Source organism: Alligator sinensis, unplaced genomic scaffold (assembly GCF_000455745.1).
Source record: "Alligator sinensis unplaced genomic scaffold, ASM45574v1 scaffold941_1, whole genome shotgun sequence".
Classification (NCBI taxonomy): domain Eukaryota; kingdom Metazoa; phylum Chordata; order Crocodylia; family Alligatoridae; genus Alligator; species Alligator sinensis.
Genome location: NW_005842163.1, coordinates 1,067,801 through 1,089,693, shown reverse-complemented (window position 1 = coordinate 1,089,693; position 21,893 = coordinate 1,067,801). Strand labels below are relative to the sequence as shown.

At 41.3% G+C, this 21,893-nt stretch overlaps 1 protein-coding gene across 8 annotated transcripts in view; it reads left to right on the top strand.

Moving 5' to 3' along the window:
- The window catches only part of DAB1 (DAB1, reelin adaptor protein), a 430,025-nt gene that overhangs the window by 348,661 nt on the left and 59,471 nt on the right, over positions 1 to 21,893 (top strand). For 7 of the 8 annotated variants that reach the window (XM_025206587.1, XM_025206586.1, XM_025206588.1 and 4 more), the window contains 3 exons: positions 11,179 to 11,310; positions 11,910 to 12,029; positions 20,796 to 20,855. In XM_025206587.1, coding sequence (XP_025062372.1) covers positions 11,179 to 11,310; positions 11,910 to 12,029; positions 20,796 to 20,855 — 312 coding nt within the window. Of the gene's footprint in view, positions 1 to 11,178; positions 11,311 to 11,909; positions 12,030 to 12,630; positions 12,670 to 14,836; positions 14,903 to 20,795; positions 20,856 to 21,893 lie in introns of all 8 variants that reach the window. The other variant, XM_025206591.1, reaches the window with a different exon arrangement.

Here is a 21,893-nt window from a genome sequence, read left to right as displayed (position 1 = left end):
CTGAAGGTTGAACTGAAATGATACCATATCACCAATTGTTTTAATAGAAATTTAAAATGTTGATGGTTTGTTAACCTAGAACCACACTCATCCTCCTTTCCCATCAAACTAAGTCTAATTTTCCACACACTGGTATTAGACATTTATGTACCAGATATTTAGATATATAAATTAGATATGTATGTATTTTATATGTCTAGAAGAATACTTAGTCACTTTATCTGAGCTCATTCCAGATATGCACTAAGCCAGGAGTCAGACAGGGAGCTTTGGTGGGAGGCACCTTCTGCAGGTGCTTTTCCCATTCTGCCCTGGGGAGGAGTGCCAGCTGCAGGTGCTTTCCCCATGCAGCCAGGGAGACAAGTGGCAGCCAGGTCCTACCATCCTCCCAGCTTTAATCTGCGGTGAGTCATTCTGGCCCAGAAAAATTTGCCTGCCTCTGCACCAAGCAATGTGGCAAACATTTGTCACAAAGGCTAGGGACAGAAATTACACATCAACTGGCATAAGTGATCAGAAACTGATTCAAATCTGTAACGCAACAGAAGTTCAGTGCACATAAACTGCTTTCAAAATGGCCCAAACCAGTTTAAGATGAGCCTGGATGGATGTAGTATCAGACTTGACTGATTTTGGTTAAAGTTGTTTATTGAACTTCTGTCCCAGATCAACTCCAGATTCAAGTTAACTCGTAGTCCCCCAGCATCTCATGATGCTTTGCACCTCCCCAGCAAGCCCTCCTTGCAGAGTGGGCAGGCTAGACTTGGCCCAAACAGTCTGCTTCACCTGAGCAGGGAGGTGTGCTTTAGCATCCCCCCCAAGGCCTGGGCCACTACAAGCAGGCGTCTGCATTTCCAGAACCAAAAGTGAATGTCTGTTCACTTGTTCGTTGGTTCAGTCTACACAGCTTAGACTAAACTGCAAAGATTGAATTGATTCAGTCTTCAGCTTTTTGACTGTACTTAGCCATGATGTTTGTTCTCATCCTCTCCCCAGGCTGATTAATGTGCTCTGTGGAGTGTCTTGGTTTGAGAGACAAGGTTCCTTGGGTGAATCTGATATCTTTTATTAGACCAACCCAAATTGGTTTGAGAGGGGCATTTTGTTTCTTTTTGCTATATGTATTTTTAAATGTGCTTGTCATCATGTATTTGTGTTAGAAAAGGTGAGTTTGAGTGTCTTCCGCTCGTAAGGGAAGTTGGAGATGGTTCTGATGAAACTGAGTCCATGAGTGCACTTAGTTCTTCAGTCTCAGACCTGACTTCAGAGAAATTATGTTCCCCGCACAGACAAACTTTGCCTATATTGCACTGAATCCCAGACAAGTAAAGCTGTCAACCATGACCTTCATCCCAAAGTTTTAGGAGTGTTTGAGATATCCCAGGCTTATCTCAGGAAGTGCTTTAAAGATAAAGACTGTGACGTTGGATTTGATTTTGGCAAGGCAGCAACATAGAGAGCAGAGGAGAGGTTTGATGCAATAGTACCCTTTTTTTCCCCTTCCCATTTTAGCATATCACAATTAAGTTTTGAATTTATAACATGCATGTTTGGCTTATGGAAATATTACATGTATATATACAACATACAGGCATCACAGCACATGCTTGGTAACTGTGCATAGCACAATTGTAATGTGCCATATTTATATTAAAAGTGATTAAAGCACAGGACTAGCCGACAGGAGTACTGGGTTCTAATTCTGGCTCCACTTTTGCAACATTAGGCAAAGCATGTAATGTCTTCGTACATCTGTAACAAAAAGGATCAATCTACAGAGATGATTCGCTAATGTTTGTAATGGCTGTGGAGAGCATCAGATAGAAATGAGAGTATGTCTGTACAGCACAAGGCAGCACCACGTTAAAACATTTCACACTATCTCTGTACTGGCTCCCAAATCAGAAGCAGACTCTCTGCTAATACTCACGGAGACAGAGCTTATTGGCCCCTGCACATGCAACACGAACATGGCAACTCTGTTTCCAGTTCAGGGAGCTATCGTACAGAGAGCTAGTGTGGCGTGACTCAGCCAGGTGCTGCTTTGGACTGGATAAACATGTCCAGAAACTAGCACTGCAGGTACCTGGGGCTACATTGTTAATCATACGCACAGTTATTTGGTGTGCATGGTTGTTGCATGCAAATGTGTGTACACGTATTCCTACTAATCTACAGCATATAATATCCTTAAAGAACCTGCTATATGAATGTATGTGGCAGAATTATTACACTTGTATAAATATTCAGGAGTTAGGCATTCAGTTTCTGAATAGACATTTGTCTATAGGTATTAATGCAGGGTTCACGCTCTTTCTATTTTTTCTTCTTGAGTATAATAATTAGTGCTCTTCCCAGTAGGATTAAAACTGGCTAATTTGATCTGTTCCCTCACTTTCATTTTGTTTAGCTGCATCATTTCTATACAGTTTTATCCTGGTGATCTGTAGCATGCTGCTTTAGTCTCCCAAATTAATAGCACTATTTGTGTTTTTGTGAGTTTATAGAAGTGCCTCCTTGATCATTATTAGCTGAGGTTTTAATCAAAGTTTATATTGTATGTTGTCTATAAATGTTCGTGTAAGAGGATCAAATTGTTTGGATCTCTGGGCAAAAAAAAAAGTGATGCGTTAATCTATTTGTCTGCACCCTATCATGCATGTGCTATTGTGCACATCCTAGGAAAAATAACAAAAATGATAACAGAGTGGAGATTACTTTATAATTTGCTTATTATTTTCTGTTAAGCTGTGCCAGACTCAGGGAGAAAGGAGAAGAGACTGCAGTGATGGCATGACACTTTGTAGCAACCAGCCACCAATTCAGCAATCAAGAGCAATGACGAATTTATGTCGGGAGCAATATTCTAAATACACTAGAAATCGTTATCCTGGCTACATTGTAGCCTCCTTTGGCAAAAACCTGCTACTTCTTATTTTACACTCAGTATGACAAGGAAGTATTCTTAAATTGAACTGAGCGCTCTGATAGACCATCAAAGAGCGGGAGGAATGCCAAGGGCTGATCCACTGGTGAAGGCGTAAGAGCAGTTGGCTTTCCCAGTCATTGAACTCTGGCACTACCCCTGCTCATGTTTGCTGTGTGCTGTGTCCAGTAGTAATTTTCAGGGAGTTTAACACTGTTATAACTATAGCTCTGAAATGCACCAAGCTGTCTCCTCTTTACTACTTCCCATTAAATAGAAAATTTCTACAGTGGGTAGGGAAGTACTTGGTGCACTTCTCCCATCTGCTCACTCACCACGTATCTCCATAGGCAAATTCTTTGCCACCCCATCTGCCACCCCAAATGCTAAGTTATACAGGGAAAAAATAATACTGAGAAAGTTCATGTTGCAGACTAAGTTGCCTTATTTTTTTCTGTTATCATATTTGATAATGGTGATGTATTTTTTTTTCTGAACTATGCAAATACAGACCTCTCTAAAGTGGAAGGTAGCTAGCTGTAAGGTGAATAGGTACTGCTGGGCCTCTGTACTAAGTTAATGAAGGACAGCAGGTGAAACCTCGATGAGATCTTTAATGCCCATAGAGAGCCAGTACACAACACTGGTTTTACATGGTTTCGAAGCTCTCAAACCTAGCAAAACACTAGCCAAGTTTCGGTATTTCTCCTGTCTTCATTTCAACAGCAGAGATATCACAAGCCATTGTTTCCACTTAGCATGTTGCAGTGCATTCTGGGAAAATGTGCTGTTACCTTTCTAGCTGGTCAACTTAATCCCTAAAAATAATTTTACACCATCAGTCAAAATCCTAAGATCCTTATTCAGCACATTTCAAAATATTTAAGATCTGATTTTCTGAAGTGCTGCTGGGTACCCACAACTCAAGTCAAAATTATGTCAGCTTCAGTTCCTCAACCGCTCTGAAACTATGACCCCTAATGTAATATTTTTAATATTGCACAAGTTGTGATTAGCACATAGAAAACAGGAACCTGTAATAAAGCGAAGTTGTACGGAGGACCATTCAATACATTCCCAGTGCCTAGGGCTAGGTACAGACATTCAAAAAGCCCAAGGTGGAATCACAGTTATGCAGGTTTCTATAAGCGGCATAGTTGAGATCGTTAGTGAACAAAACACACATTTGCCTTTTGGTTGGGGGTGCAAATCTTAGACTGGGTTCTGCCATTTTTAAACCAGTCTGTGTACACCAAACTACTGCTCTGTTACAGGTATAGACCAGTTTGCAATCACTTATACTGGTAAAAGTGTAATGTCTGTACCTGGCCTAGGTGAACTTCACCCAACACCTAAAAGTGTGTCTTGCTAAACCTTAAAATCACTTTTTAAATGCAATAGGTTGTACACTTGACAGAGAATCGAAATGCAAAGCAATGGGTGGGCCAGGTCTGTCACTCATCACACAATGCTTAAACCAGAGGGGTGGCGATAGTGGCACATAATTCTGGTCACCTGATACCACTGATCTGAAGCAAGCTTACAGGGTAAATCAATTAACGTGAAAGGCTCTATATGTTAAATCCTTGTGGAGCTTGTCCATATAAATGTGAGTATTTTATATGTGCTTCCTTCTCTTGACGGGGCAATATTTATAAGCTGCTTTCACTGCAGGATAATTTTTGTTGTGGGTCTTAATACTGTGCCCCAGGCCTCAATAAATAGACTGCCTCATTAAAAGGGGAGTAGTGATAATACGGCCATGACTTTGTCACACCACACAACCCTCATATTTGACATGATTGCTGGCTCCTTCAAGTGTTTAATTGATTAGCTTAATTGATTCAGTGGGACTTGAGGCTACTGCAAGGAAATAAAAGGGGCAAGATGAGCATAAGGGGTGAACAAATTTATAACAGGCTCCAAGGAGCCTGAGGGAAATTAGAAATGCTAGAGAGCTCTGCAGTAGCTGGATCAATTCAGCATGATGTAGAGTGGGTAACCCCGGAGTGGAGTGGAAAACGGGCTGGGGTAGAATATAGAAAAGGAGATAAAGTCATGGATAGGTGGAGACACTGGCCAAACATCCTGCAAAGAAGGGGTTTAGGGTCCGGGAACATTGCAATTACCGAAATGGGGCAGGCCCTCTGCTACACCACAGATTGAGGGGAGGATTACGTCTCCCCCAACCCTCCTTGGAACCCTTGTCAGAGACCTCTACGTTCTTGGTTTTTGCATGTGATTTAGGATTAGGCCTGCAACCTATGGCTGAGGGCAGTGATTAATCACTCTGACTTTTCAGAAAAAATCCATCCAAAATGGAAGTAAAACATGGGGTTGTACTGATAAAGTCCTGTTTCTCTTAGCCTTGTGAGTTTGGAAGTATTTTGAACAGTTGTTGCAGTGAGTAGTGTATATACCCCTCTTGGTTATCCTGGGAGAGGTTGTTTATCCGCGTTCTTATCGCATTCTTAATTCCTCTGTATTTTCCACTGTGGATAGAGTCATATGAGACTTGAACAATAATATGAAGACTATGTATAGTGGATTTTTTTTTTAAACAACTAAGACTTAAATGGTAAAGCAAATTACTTTCTAATCTATGCAGTATTTAATTGACTGTATTGAACCATAATACAAATTAAGCCTTCTCTGTAATTTATTCTGTCATACTGCAGCTCTCCAAACAATTTGATACTTCATTTATAAATTGGTAAATGGCTCATAGAAGCAGTCAGCAAAGATATTGTAAAAATGTCAAATAGCATATGAAGGACTCTATAAGGATGCATAATAAAATGGGGGTGTTCTGAGCATCCCTTGAGTGGGTTATGAAATAATTGTTTCACATGCCTCTGATCTCCTGGAGGCAGGATTAAGTCATGGTAAAAGCCTTGAAGATTTCCTAAAAAAATAAAAAAATAAAGAGCAGATTAGAGTGAGTGTTAGTACTTGAGTCCTGAACAGCAGCTCCAACAAAGCTATGGGGATCGTCTTTTGCTTGCTGCCTTTACGGGGCTGTTGAACAGCCTATCAGAGCAGTCGCTTAATGTAAGCAGCATTATGAACTGATTTGGATAACAAGAGTGTACCAGAGGCAAATTTAATCGTTGCATACAAAGCCCATGTAATCATAAATTGTCCTCACTCTCTGTTGTTTAGTTGGGAGAGAAAGAAAAAACATTGGGCCGTATTTGTCATCTTTTCATACCTGAAGAGATCATTTCCAAAGTGGGTTAAATGCTTCCATATCAGAGCCACCAGCGTAAATAGCTCCACAAGGTGTTAGACAGACTGGACCCACAAAGCAAAGTGCAAGAGCACAACAGAGATTTTTAAGAACTTCACATTTCCAGTTTCTCACAGTAATTACCGGTTGCAGCGGAGTTCACTCCCAACTTAAAACAGTGCAAATGCACACGAAAGGGGAACTCAAACACCTCTTCATTAAGTCAAAACTTTAGATTAATTTATCTGCAAAAATTTTTTCAAAGAAGCCTCAAGCAGTATCTCCACCCAGCTCTCTGCAGTTTCAAAAGGTAGTATGCATTTGCATTCCAATATAACCGTATATGCAACATTACATTTTATGTATATGTTCCAGCTCAGCATCTCTCAAACCTCTTGATAGCAATCTTACTAACCACTCCATAGAGTTAAATATGTAAAAGAATAATACTGCAGACACCTTTACTCATTTTGTGCATACTGCAATACAGTTTGCAAGGCAATACTGGGCATCATCAGCCATTAAAAATGTCATGATTTTAGAACAGTTAATGAGGGCTTCCAAATAAATTAAAATGTCTCCATCTGCTGTCTTGCATTGTAGGTGATATTTTTCCATGGCAGAATAATCTTCCAATCTAATCCCACCAGGAAAGAGTCTGATCATAGTTTAATTTCAGTACAAAATGCTGCCTGGCAATCAATAAAGCAATGTCAAAGAACTTTGATTTAACAGGACCCAGTGATAACGTTCCTTATAATACGCAGAATAGAGAGAGAGGGAGAGGAAGATTTCATTTCACTATTATAGGCAACATGCAACGTCAAGTGAGGAAAAAAGAAACAACTAATAAGTGAGCATCCCTTTATTGTATAATAATATCCTACTGTCAATTTTAAATCATTAATACATTGGGGAAGTTGAAGGTCTTGTGAACAATAGTCATCTGAATTCCCAGGCTTGATTAATCTGATGTCAGTGGCAGTATTCTCATTAGCTTCAGTGTGAGCTATCTCGATCCTAGGAAGTTGCATGCCACTTATTAACAAACAAAAGTGACAAAAATCACCAGTTTTTGTCCTCTGGGCAGTTATCTACTGCATGGTCCCTTTCTTTTTTAATTTCAGTCACCATTCCTTCAGAAATCTCATCATTGTGACCCATCCCATGTGCACTTTTTTCCTCTGTCTTCCCTCCCCCAATCGACACACAGACACAACAATACCCTCATCAGTGTTTTGAATTTGAAAATAACTGTAAGCTGCAAATACAATTGATTGTTGAGAAATAACTTAGTTACTGCACTGATAATCAATATGTGCTTTTCTTAAATGTATTAGGAATCTGATCTTCTAACAGTGCTCTTTGTCTAAGCTCAGGAATAGTGTCCTCTTTGACTATAAAGAATAAGAAGGTCTGTAAGGCTAGGGAAAAAAGTTGCACATGAGCCAGGTTAAGTGATCAGAAGCTGGTTTAAAGCTGTAACAGAACAGAAGCTCAGTGCACATAAACGAGTTTCAAAATGGGCAAAATTAGTTTAAGATAAACCTGGTTGAATGTAGTATCAGATTTAACTGATTTGGGTCAATCTGGTTTATGGAACTTCTGTTCCAGACCCTTTACTGGTTCAAATTCAATCACAGTCCCCCAGCATCCCAGTATGCTTTGCAGCCCTGGGCGGGGTAGGGCTGGGCTGCCTACTGGAACAGAACAGGGTTGGCCCTGCCCCTGTGCTCTCTATCTGGAGTAGTGAGGGCTGGCAGACAAAGGGATGGGTGTGCTGGGGACGCAGCCCGGTCTGCCTGGTGGAGGTGAAGCAGCCCCTGCCAAACTTTTCTCCACTGGAGGGGAGCGGCTGAGGGCATGAGACAGCAGGCTCAGGAAGAGGTAGATTAAACTCACCTGCCTCCCCACTCCCACTAGCAGGCACCCCAGGTGAGGTCTTCCCAGCTTTTTACCCCTGCTCATGGCTCAACATGACCCAGGACCCCCAGAGTCCGACTTTCAGCCGAGGCGGGTGATCCTGCTGTGCCTTCCAAGCCACAAGGGTTGGGGTTTTGCTTGGGGCTGGATCGGGGGGAGGGATCCATGCACAAAGGAATTGCAGCAGCAGTGGCTGCATCCTGTACATGAGCCCCACCAAAAAGAGGGACCTAGGCTGGCGGGGGGCTTGAGTGCATCTCTGCTAGCCCAGGGCAGAGCCGAGCCAAGCATGCAGCTGGGGGAGCAGCTCCTGCCTGGCAGTCCCTTCTACATACTGGAGAGTGGCACCCGGGCTGGCCCCAGCCCCTGCAACAGTGCCCTTAGTTCCCAGTGCTATTGCCTGCATCCACCAGGCCACCAGGTGCTGAGCTGGGTGTGTACTGCTAACACTTCCCTTACCCGGCATTGGTGGCACAGCATGGCCCCATGTACCAGGCTACAGGCACAGGGCACTAGCCCTAAGGCTTCCCTACTGCTGCTGCCATCAGGGGGGCCCGCCCTAGCCATACTGGTAGGTGCTGCCTGTGCCGCTGAACTGCAGTCAGCCACTGGGTGGGCAGACAGTGGCAGCGGGGAAGCTGTAGGGGTAGTGCCCTGCACCTGTGCAGTAGCGCTGGCTCATGCCTTTTTAGTGATGCTAATGCACAGTAGACTTATTCTACTGTACATTAGCAGTGATATTGCTGTAACACACTAATGCAGCTCATGTAGGCTCACCTACTGAGGTTGAAGTCCCTAGCCTTAATAAGACAGAGCATGGATTTGAACATAATCTCTCACATTCTAGGAGAGTACCCAACCCCCCAAGTTGCTGGCTATTCTTAGGTAGGCCCCTCTCAATTTTGACCAGCAATTCCTTTCTGAAGTTGAGGAGCTGATGAAAATGCTGTTGAAATTGTCTTGTTCCTGGAAGAAGTTTCCATTTCATTGACTTGACTTCTTCCTGAAAACAAATTTTACTCTACTTTCTGGTCAGCTCTAACATAAACTAATTTTCTACCCTGATGGATGATGTCCTGAGAGTAACTGATGTAAACCAGGGTATTGAACAACTGCCCGACGGAACAGCATTTCATTTAGAATTTCATTTTGATTTCAAACCACTGTTCCATTTTGTTTCATTGAAACGGTGACACTGTTTCAAAGCTGTTTTGGTGTTTTGCCCTTACACTATAATGGGGAAACTCGAAACAGCCTCTCTCATCCGGCAGGCAGAAGGGGGTCCACACCCCTGAGAGGGCTGTGGTGGGTGTGCCAGTCCTCTGGGGGCTGCAGGCCCCTGATCTGCCTGCGAGATGAGGGAGGGAAGCTGGGTGCTGCCGCCTGGGACTGGGGAGCTGGGGAGGGGGACTGAGCCCGATGGCTCAGTCCCCCTCCCCAGCACTGCAATTTGAGCTGGGGAAGGCAACTCAGCCCAGCTGAGCTGAGTTCCCATCCCCAGCACTAGGACTGGGCTGGGTTCCTCTCCCCAGTGCTATGATCAGGCTATGGAAAGGAACTCAGCCCAGCTAGGCTGAGCTCCCTTCCCGAGCACTAGGATCAGGCTGGGGAAAGGAACTCACGATTATAGCGCTGGGGAGGGGAACTCAGCTCAGCTGGGTTGAGTTGCCTTCCCCAGCCCAATTGTAGGGCTGGGGAAGGGAAGTGAGCGATTGGGCTCAATTCCCTTCCCCAGCCTGATTGCAGCACTGGGCATTCCCCTGTGCTGTGATTGGCTTCCAGCAGCCTGGGTGCAGGAGGTGGGGAGAGCCAGAGCTGCGCTCCTGGCTGAGCCACATGGGGCTGCAGAGCCACTGGGAGCGCAGCCCTGGTTCTCCCATGTCTCCCACCACCTGGCTGCTGGCTGCTTCGAAACTTGAAACATTTTGAAACTTTTGAAATGTTTCAAATGGCCTCGTTATGTTTCGAGGCTGTTTCAAAGCTCTTTATTTCAATTTGATTTCACTGTTTCGAGCTCAAAATGAATCGAAACAGTGCTGAATCGAAACAGCCAGCAAAATTTCACACAGCCCTACTGATCAGTTGTTGCAAACTTTGGCTCTTCCTGATTTATACTTAAGGGGTCAATATTAGTACAGCTGCTGGTCACTTTGAATAGTTGAGCTAAAATGACCTATACATCTGTACTTTTAGCTTGATACACAGAACATTTTATGGTCGAAAGGTTTGTGTGATTTTGGGGGCAAGAAGTTGCTTGTATCTTTACGTACCTTCTGTAACTGGGTTTAAAACAATTTTTTTTATTTAAGAAGGATGTTAAACAAGATATGGGTATTAAATCTGTATTAAAATTAACGTAAGTGTTAAAAATGTTCACAATTCTTCAATTTCAAAGTTACCCACAAATTTTCCAAATAAAAGTGGGCTATTTTCAACTAAAAACAATTCATTTTCAAACCAAAAATGTTTTTTGAGCAAAATGAAGCCTTTTAAAAAAAAACAAAACAGAGGGATTCATAAATATAATGTGAATAGGTGGCATTTCAGTAGGAAAATTTCCATATTCATGAGCTTTCGGGGGGAAATATTTTTTTAAGTTTTGCTATTACCCTAAATAAAATTCCCCAGATAGTATTTGTAGTCTGATCCTGTTCCGATTGCGTAGGTAAAAGGTTTGCCAATACTGGCAAAAGTTTCATCCTTCATGAATCCAACAAGCAGCTGCGGGTCAAAACTGATATAGTTAATAGAGACATGCTACTTTTCATTTTCTAAATTTTAAGAATTTAGTACTAAGAGTGCTTTTATACAAAGTAACTAGATGATAATTCAATAAAGATAATGTAGTATGTTTCATCATAAGGTATTGGAAGAAACATTTATTCAAAACATTAAAGCAAATCTTATTTTGGTTAAAGAATTTAAAAATACCAGGCCTAAAGAGAGCACTTTCCAAACACAATTACTCATTTTGACACCAGGTGTTTTCAATTCAATAGGTATATCAAATACTAGGTAAAATGTATGTCTCGATGAAAATAAAATTATAGCTTAAATGGAATGTTTTGATAGATGTATCTTATTGTGCTTTTTTTAACAGCTACTCCAGCACCATCATGCAGTTCATGAAATTTCATATATTGCAAAGGATATCACAGACCACCGAGCATTTGGATATGTGTGTGGAAAAGAGGGAAATCATAGATTTGTGGCAATAAAAACAGCCCAGGCAGTAAGTATCAGATCATTGTAATTTTCTATAGTTTAACTCTATTTGAAAGTTATGTCTATAATCTTGCTGTTCAAAAGGACATTGTGCAATATATTGTGCTAACAGAAGTGTCTGCATAGATGTTCTTACATGGCAGATTACCAGATTACTGGGAAGAAGGGAATGTACTATACCCTTCTCAATTTTTCTTGATGTATTCTTTCTAATTACTAATTATTTTCTTTTCTAATTAAACTCAATCCATAGACTGAATACAAATAAGTTTAGTTATGTTCATAGACTCATTTAAATCGAAAATGATAGAAACCAAATAGCTACTTTGCATAAAGTCTACCCTAATTTCATTGTATTAGAAACCACTAATAAATACAAGCAATTTCTTTTATACTCATAATCATAATTATCATTAATCTGCAAATATAATTAGTTTTATAGAAATGAACCTTCTCCTGGATGCAATTTGCTAAACTAATATAAACAAGGTAGAAATTAATTCAGTGTGACGTTCCTTCCCTTTAAAGATAGATATAACTGCTCTATCAACAGGACAGAAAAAAGGCCACTTTCCTTTATTAAAACCTACTTTTTTGCTTCAATAGGCTGAACCTGTAATTCTGGACTTGCGAGACCTGTTTCAGCTCATTTATGAATTGAAACAAAGGGAAGAAATGGAAAAAAAGGCACAAAAGGACAAGCAGTGTGAACAAGCAGTGTACCAGGTACCTAGAGGAGTTGAACTATGGCCAAGAAAAAGTGTGGGTCTGAGGGATGCATTTCTCCAAAACACCTCAGGGAGATGGTTAGCATTTTCAACACCTGTTATATTCAATGGGTGTTGAACAGTACTCAGCACCCTTCCGAATCATTCTCAATACGGACAAATATGAAGTTAGCAGCTATCTCTCAGAAGTAGGATTAAAACACTGATGAAAACCATATAACTGCGTAAGACGAAAACCTCAGCATGCTGAAATGATCCACTCATTTCCCTTGAAAAGTATTCCTTCAAATTCAGTATGCAAATTTTAGTGAAAATCAATGCGTGGTAGGTCAGTTTTAAGAGCGACTACTAATTTTAGTGCAGATTGAATTTGCTTCTAAATGCGTCTGTTTAAATGAAATCAAACGTGTTGCAGCTTTGATTAAAAGTTATCCTGTACAATAATGCCAACAGTATCTATAAACTAAAAAAGAAAAAATCAATTTTTCCCGTATAATGAACCGATTTTTTTTGCTGTCCTTTAACTACTGACTACAATTCTCATATCTGTGCTGTTTATGCTCTTTGCTTTTACTGCCTGTCCTCTTACTTTGTTGTAGACAATTTTGGAAGAAGATGTAGAAGATCCTGTATACCAGGTAATTTCTGAAGCTGTACAGATTCAGAGTTTCAGAAATGATTGCAAATATGTTCTTTTATTTTCAAACACAGCCAAACCTTGTAACAAGGTGTTGCAAAAGTTTATTGAGATATCAATTTAAAAGGAGCTATAAAAACGTCAACATAAAGCAAAATATTTACTAGGGAAAAGCTCTAAGTAATAATGCTAATATTACAACATAAGAAGGAAAGCTTAAGTGCTTGTTGAAAATGTAAGCTAAAACCTGAAATAGAGTTTTCCCACAGAGCGCTCTCATTATTTCTTAAAAGAAAACTAACAAAACAACTTACTTTGAAAACTAAAGAGGGAGTGGGAGCTTTGCTATTGACTTTTACGGGCCCAGAATTTCATCTGGACGCTCAATACTTGTGCCAGAAAAAAACTGTATCGAATTGACTACAATAACCTAGGCCATGAGCAGACATTAATTGGTACGGGTACAAATTCTGGGAGAGGGAGCAGTACAAATGCCCAGTCCGCAGCTGCCCCCTCTGCCCTGCTCTCCATGCCTTCTCAGGTGACCCCAGGCTAGGGCAGGCAAAGTGGGCAGTGCCTGGTCTATTCCCCCTGGTCTTCAGTGGGGGAAATGGAGCAGTGGAAATAACTTTTTGCACCAGCCCCAACCAGGGTCTTGGAAACTGGGGGCAGCAGGTTCCTCCACTCTGCTCCATATATCTGGGAGCAGGGCAGAGGGAGCACTGGCTTGGGGAAGGGGCTGGGAGCTGTGCCTTGCTGTTCCCTTCCCCTCCTGGACCCATCCAGGAGGGAAGGGGAGCAGAGTGGCAAAGCCCCTGCCCAGAGCAGCTGCTCCTGCACTCTGCTCCCGGTCTAAAGAAGTGGAGAAGAGGGTGCAGCAGTACAACCCCCCTGCCCGCTTCTCACTTTGGGGACACCGGGGTAAGAAGCAGGCCAGAGTCTCGCAGCATTGCTCCCTCTACTTGGCTTTTGGTATTGGGGAATCAAGGGGATGAAGCAGTGGGGCAAAGACCCCACTTGCTCCACACACCTGAGACTGGTGTAGGAGAACATGGAGCTGTGCCCTACTACCCAAGTGAGAGCCTCCCTGATCCCGGTTCCCTGCCCTCTCCCTTCCCTCCAGTCCAAAGCCAAGCAGAGGATTTAACAAAGCTCCTGCCAGCTTCTCACACCAGGACCTCTGCAATGAGAAGCAGGCAGGGCGTAGCTGGCAGGTCTACAGAGGAGTGGGAACAACTACCCCCATGCCTTCTCCAGAGCAGGGTGACCTCAGCCTCAGGCATGGGAGCCTTTCCCCTGGCTCCACTCCTTCCAGTCCCCAGGAGGAGCTAAGCCAGGGGAAAACGTACAGCTGCTCAGTCTCCTCGGAGAAACTCTTGGGAGCAATTTAACCGTAGTTGGTCCCAGGTTATTTTTCTCTTGCTGAAAAAAAAAGATTCTAATTGCATGACCTGATTCTACAATTGCAGCTAATTGCAGTTTCCAAGAATAACTCGAGATTTTGTAGATCTCCATTTCAGCACGTTGACTTGAAACTCTTTCCAACAGCTGGATGCACGGAGCATGTGTTCAAGTCTTTGTGAAGATCTGCCCTGCTTTAGGTGACTCACCTGAGGCATTCCAATTGCACCATCACAAGTCACTGTTCACTTTTGGAGAACTTGGCCAAGAATGGTGTTTTGAAAACACTTAAGCTAAAGAAGTTAAGTGAAGTGGCAGACTGCTACTGTGAAACTGGTTAGTTAAACACCAACTTGCTCTCCAAATTTGGGACTAGCTGTTTTACTTACAGCTAAAACACGTGTGGAAAACTAATGATTATGCAGCCAGAGGTCTCTCGCCCAGTGAAGTTTCTGGCAAAATTCTCACTGATCTGAGTAGGATCAAAATTGGGCCTCAGGCTGTATCCCTAGTGCAAATGCGACAGGAAGTTCATCTAATGATCATTAAAGGAGTATCAGGTCTGCTTTATTGCTCTTTCATTAAAAATAAAACAACATAACTCTGTGCTTTCCAGCAAGCCAGATATCCTTGTGCCAAACTATACTTTGAACTTGTTTCTGTGATGCCCTGCCTGCTTTTTTTTTTTTTTTAATCTGGAATTCCAATTGCCTTTTTTCCTTTCTGTTTCATCTTTCCTCCTTCCTCTTTGGCTGCTGATGTAATAGTACATTGTGTTTGAGGCTGGACATGAGCCAATCCGTGAGCCTGAAACAGAAGAAAACATTTACCAGGTATAAAATTGCTACCTATTTGTTTCCATCGCACCCCTTGCAAACATTTAGCCAAGCACATTTCATACGCTGAAATTCACTTTTATTAGTTTTCATTCATCACACAAATGTCTGAAATTTCATCCTCAGTCAAGCTAAATAAATAATTTCCCCAGTCTCAGCATGACTACTCTATTCATTCATTTCTCTTTTCAGCCTTCTCAAGATATATCAACTTTATCAATTATGTAGGGCCCTAAACATTGTGTATGCCATACCACCCATTAAACAGTTGCTTCCTGGTTTTTTTTTCCCTTTTTTTTGTGAAGCTTCTTTAATTGTTCTTTGAAGAAGTAGGATAGTAAATGCTGTGAAACTCCAGCTATATCCAAGTCAAGTGTTTAGGATGGTATTTAGGCCAGAAGACAAAGGGGAAAGAGAAGGAAAAGCAAGTAAGTGACTGGGAATTAGTGTCCTGTAAATCTTCTAATTTGATCATTAAGCGCATTAATCTCTGGTTTATTTAAACTCCTTGATCTTTGTTGATTTTCAAATGATAATTAAAACATGGTAACTAGGCAACTAGTCCAAGGCCTGCTAAGCCACTGAAGATACCCATATTTTCCTGCATACATAGGGTGCCCGTAGACATGTGGGGAGGCTGTTCCGATGCACTATAATCACAGCTCGAGTTAATGTTAATTAGCATGCCTCCAGCAGCCTCTGCGTCTTGTGTATTAGTGTCCATGCACTTCAAAATGGTGGTGGGGGTACTTTAACTAATGCTCCTTCAATGAGTGTTAGTTAAAACACCCCCACCAGCATTTTGAAGTGCAGGGATTCTGCGCTTTGAGACACTGTGGGAGCTTTAATTAGAGCAGGTCTTGGAGCTGCTTTAATTCAAGCGCTCCCCCTCCCAAGCCCTGGAACATGTGTAAAAATGCCCATAGTGTTTTCCGGTTGGAGATGAGCTGGCACATGCTGCTGAAAGCGTAGTTTCACTTTAGGAAAGCAACCACATAAAAAACAATTGCTTAATTGACATGATTGTGCCCACATTCATGAACAACTGGTGCCTCCTAAGACTGGAGGGGCACCATAGTGGAAAGCGGGGACCGCCCACAGCCAGTGGCGGGGGCAGTGGTGGGACCTGTGGGGTTGGCAAGCGGCAAGTGGAGACCACCCACAAATGCTGCCGGCCACAGTGGTGGCAAGGAGGGGGGCAGCAGGTGGTGAGCAGTGACTGCCTGCAGAACCCGGTGGCAGCTTTGGCAGCCGCCAATCTCAGGGGGACATGTGCTCCCCCATGCCCCCCCCCTATGCATCGCCTATGCTCACATGTTAACTCCACTGTCAAATAAATGTAGTCAAAAGGCTTTTTAACATGTGGTCATCAAAGCAGGAGAGCCTATAGGTCACTAAGAGAGGTTGAGGGTGGCTGATACGGCTCTGAGGTCAAGAAGAATGAGGAAGAAGAAGCCTCAGAGATACCAAGAGCAGTTTCCATTCCAGAACGGATAGAAACAAGACCATACTCAACATTTGGAGAAATTGGTCTAGAGAATGTGAGTGAAAAAGGATAGCAGTTACAAGAGGATAATGAAATGGAAAAAGAGGATGGTTAATAGGTGATAATCACTTGGCTTATCTAAAAGAGATGCCTCTACCTCTATGTAAGTCACCAGTGAGTTGCTCATGGCTTCATTCAACAGCATCAGGGCATAGTTAAGTGCTACCTTCCACAGGGCATGCGAGGAAGTACTGAGGTTTTTTTTTACTTCTGATAAATGTATTCAATAACCTCAATAGATGAAATGTTCCCTTATACTTCACTATTTATTGCAAGTGCTACCTTGAATACAGCAAATTCTGAGATTAGCTAACTATGAATCTTATTTAGTTATCTATTGCAGCTGACAATGATTGAAGTATCACTACAATAGTTTTGCCCATGGCCACTGGCACTCTAATATCATTGGTTTTATGATTTCCCTTGTTGCTATAAATCTTGATTTCCCACTTCTTAGATCTTACACTTGGATTACTGGAGAAAGCTGTTTCTCCTACATGGTCTTGGCTAACTCAGAATGCACCGGTCTACTATTATTACTAATATTAGCCATTTCCTTTCCTTTCCCAACTGTTTCTAGCTCCAAATATTTATTATTCCTGCACATTCTTATACAAACTCCTCAGTAACTTCCATTTCAAAACTCTGAAATGGCACACCCTTATTATCCCTGAATAGCTATATAAATACCACATAGACCACAGCAATGTGTTAACCTAGTGATGTCTTAACTTTGGGTCATTTTTATTCTATCTGCCCCCTCAGTAAGAAGTATCTTGTATCTTACACAGTCTATGATATTCATAGCCACACCTTTACTTTGGTTTTCTTTGGTAAGCTGATGTACCAAGACCATACCCCCAGGAGTAAGCAGGTTCCTGCCTAGCACTTGATTAAAGATGGAACATGAATATTAAACATGACTATTGCAGTTCTGTTGTTTAATATCACTGTGCATGAGCCTTCCCCTATTCTATTAATTTTCTTTCTCTGATATATTATTTCAAAGTTTCTGAGTCTGCTTGTTCTGTCTACTCTGTTTCACCTCTCATGGTATTTCTAATCTACTAGTTGTGTGGAATAAGACCAACAAGCATGTGCCAGTCCTCCCACTCTGTAGTGGACTTCTCATAACATGCTCTTATGACATCTGTTTTTGTGTTGGTGTGGTTTCTAATGGGCTATTTTTTTTTATTATGTATTTTTTAATTTTATTTAGCACCATTGATGTTTATTGTACTTTGGAGCCAAAGAAGAGGGCACAGTCCCTATTCTAAGGAGTTTAGATTCCTTATTAAGATATACACTGAAATATGGGGGTAGATGATAGGAGATGGCAAAGGGAAGACAACAGAAATAAAGTGAAAAGGGAAAAGTAATACTTGGAAAATATTCCCTGCAGGAGCTCAGATAGTGTTGTATTACGATACGAGACAAACGCGATAATGTTTGTCTTGAATTATATCAAAGATAGAACTGAATAATAGTACCAGGGTGGAGAAGAGTGATGGAAAATGTGCAAAGACTTGGAACAGGAAGAGAGGGAAAATGTAAAGAGGACACTGTTTCAGACATTAGGGACAATATTAATAAAGGTCCAGAAGCACGAGTTAAACCAGTTGCAATATTTCATGTGACAAGAATTTCTGATAAAACAGTGCCCCCTCACACGCACTTTTATTTTTTAGAAAAATGGAAAATTTCTTAAAGTTGTGAATGTCTGTACTTTTATATTTTTGTTAAGATTGCCATGATATTTTCATTAAAATTGTGTTCGTAGTATCAGAAAGCTGAGGTAGAGGCTAGCCCTGCGTTCTTCAGAGCCTTGAGCTAAGAGTACGTGGAATCTGAACTTCAATGTCAACCGTGACACAACCATCATTACTGTAAGCAATCAGGATCAGGAGGAGAACTTGAATAAGGGAGGCCAGAAAGGAAGAGTTGGTTCTATTTATGGCAAAGGATACCTGAGGTATAGATCCGGGTGTTGACAACGGAGATGAGGAAGAAAGGACAAATAGTAGAAATGTTCTAGAGCAGGGGTACAAGAGTAGGATAATGATGCAGTACATAGACACCATTGTTTCTTTTAAAATATATGAAGAGCAGGAGGCTGTGGAGCAGGTGTGCAATGCCATTTGTGATTCCTGGAAGAGTTTAAGTGGGTGGTGTTTAAGTGGATAATTTTCTCCCTCAAAAGCAGTGAAGATTGAATTCTCTCCCCCCGTCACCAGTCTTTTTTTTTAAATGAGCAGTGTATGATGAGAACACAGAGTTGAGTGCAGTACACCTCAGGCCTCGATAATTGATATATGCAGCCTTTACTTAATCAAATAACCTTGTTATGGAAGTCAGTAAAATAAGAAGTAATGATAGGCAGCATTGGTTTTCATTAAAGAGAAATACCTTAATAAAGATGGTCTTCTCTCTCTGGTACTATTTGTACTTCTTTCAAGGAAGAACAAAATTAAAAGCAACTTATTTAATAAGGATTCTTGGCTTCTGATCTTACACTGTGACTTACCAGTGTGCCTAGATGGAAGTGTTGTCAGTTCAATTGACAAAGAATTGCTCTACCGTTACCAGTTTTACACTTCGAATATGTTGGATTATTGTTGTGGGTTATGAGAAGAGGGCACTTTGAGAGAACTTTGAAAAATGCTTATCCTTGGTCATTCTTGAGATATGAATGGGGCAGGAGACCTTAAAAGGTCTCTAGGAAAATTTAGGAGCACAAATCTGAAAGCTGTGTCAGGTGATGACTGGGGTGACTGTAGTCTTCCTAATAGTTAGACAATGGATTTGTATAATGTAGTTTGGATAGGAATGATCCTGCCTCAGGCAAGGGGTTGGGCAAAATGACCTCTGGAGGTTTCTTCCAGCCCAGCTTCTTTCCTGCTCTCTCTGAGGTTTCATTCACTCTCAAAGGAACTTGTGCTCCTAAATCCCTGGGTATTTTTGGAATTTTTCCTCATGTGTATCCTTAGTTAAGTAAGATGAGTGGTGTACCTTGAAAAATGAAACTATTACATTAAAATGTTGGCATTCCAAAAATAAGAATGGTTGAAATTGCCATCCTCTTAGACTATTCAGAATTGGAGACTGTGCTACAGCTTATTAGACAGGCTGGACAAAAGGAAAAATGTCTTTACAGTCCAAGCCCCCAAGACCTGGAATAGCCTCCCTCCAGAAGTGGTGCAGGCACCTACTCTGGACTCATTCAAGAAACGCTTGGATGCTTATCTTGCTGGGATCCTTTGACCCTAGCTGACTTCCTGCCCCTGGGGCAAGGGGCTGGACTTGATGATCTTCAAGGTCCCTTCCAGCCCCAAAGTCTATGAAATCTATTAAATCTATGAGAGAGGAATCCTCCCATGAATTTATCAGAAAATTGTGAGCTTAATCCACTATAATTTCAGTATCTTAGGGTCTCCCATATCTCCTGTATGCAAGATTTCTCATTCATTTGTGAGAATTAATTTATCTAGTAGATTAATTAAATTGATTAATTTATAAACTCTAACCCCCTTACATTGTTCAATAAACCCAGTTTATTGAAATTGTAGTACTAGTACTGGTATATTTATAGCAAGCACTGTTTCACTGTTAAGCATTAGGTTATATTTTTCCTGGAGCAGCCATTTTTACCCTGGGAGAAAAAGCCTGAACATCTGTACACTCATGGCTCCTCCTGGGAGAACAGTGACTCTCCAAGGGGAAACTGAATGTTTGTATGAGACCTGAGAGGACAACAGCTCCTTAATTATAGCTGTTAAGTACTAGGTCAAACAGTATATAAAAGCAGAAGACCAGCCTTCCCCTTATTATGAGCGATTACTTTTTTGACTAACCTTATTTAATGATGTGAAAGAAGGAGACAGTGCTGGTGCAGGTCAAATTTTCTTCTCCCACAATGATAGCTATATTTCTGAAGTCAGCAATAAAGGAAAAGGGCCCCGCTGCCCAAGTATAGCCCCTGCATTGCACCTGCCACCCCTTCAGAAAAAAAGAAAAACAAAACCATCTGTTGTATAGGAGTGGGATCCAGATGTCCATTGACTTCATGAGAGTTTATACCAGACCACGTTATCTCTATCATGGGCAAAATGAAAACCTACAGTTTTCACAGAACAACAGTGAAATTAGGGCTGTGAAAATTGAGATTCAGTGTTTTTCTCCTTGGGGTCATCTCCATTTAATATTATCTTCTGAATGAAAAGGGATCTTCCTTGAGTTCATTCATGGAAGTGATGAAGTCATGTTCTGAAGTTGAACTATGGCTATAAATTTGAAGTTTTCCAAACTCCTACTTGAATGATGACTGTTTTTGATTTACCATTACAGGTTCCTACCAGCCAAAAAAAGGAAGGTGTTTATGATGTGCCAAAAAGTCAACCTGTAAGTGTAAGTGTTTTTCCTGTTTATATGCAGCTGAGATGGTATGTTGCACATCTGCTTTGGTGTACACAATTTTTGTATCATATGGGATATTCCTTATAATATCACAGTGTTCACTGACCAGTTCAAATCCACCAGGATGCTTTGTTGAGCCTTTTGTTATGGGATCCTTAATATGTACTAATTTGCTGAAGTCCACCTCATTCAAACATCTAAATTCCCTCTACCATTTTCATCCGTGTTCACACTTTTCCTCCTAACCAAAACTCACGACTTGTAATACTTGTGTAGCTCCTGTGCGTTGGTCCATGCTCAATGGGTGGAGACTGCATTTCCTTCTTCCATATTTATAATTCAAACTGTACGGTGTATGAAAGTTTTCACGAAATGAAGGACAGCAGTGGATGCAGATACTGGCAAGAGTGGAATTTAAGCACAAGTGAGCATTAGGAAGAGCCATGATGAGCATCCACAGAACTCTTTCCCTCTGTCTCCCGTGGTGACACTGCAGATGCGACATCTGCAGCCCTTTCAGAATCATCCTTAGCAAATACAATATGCTGATGTGCAAAGAATACACAAGCAGCTTCAAATTAGACAGAGATAAAACATCAGGAATTTGCATAAAAATTACAGTTCTTTAAATTGAAAAGCCATAGAAAATTCCACTTAAAATTTAGCCCAGAAAAGCAATTATTTTTCCAATAAAACTAACCTCTACAGCAACTTAACATTATAACCACTATATAATTGTAGTGTAGAGATATGTGTAATTGTCACTGGTTTGGACAACTGTATGCAACTCCAAAAAAGGAATTAGTCAAGGCCCTTGCTCAACAAATACCCCAAACGAGAGAATCATTGCTGTATATATAGCACATTTCTTTCATGGTTTTTACTAGCGAAATCCTTTACTTCTATTTGCACAATGCAGTAAGTGCATTGACTCATTGCTCCTTAGTCTTATGGTTAGTCGAGCAGTTGCACCCATGGTTATAAAATGCTACCAAATCAAAATGATATCTTTCAACATTATCTTTCCCT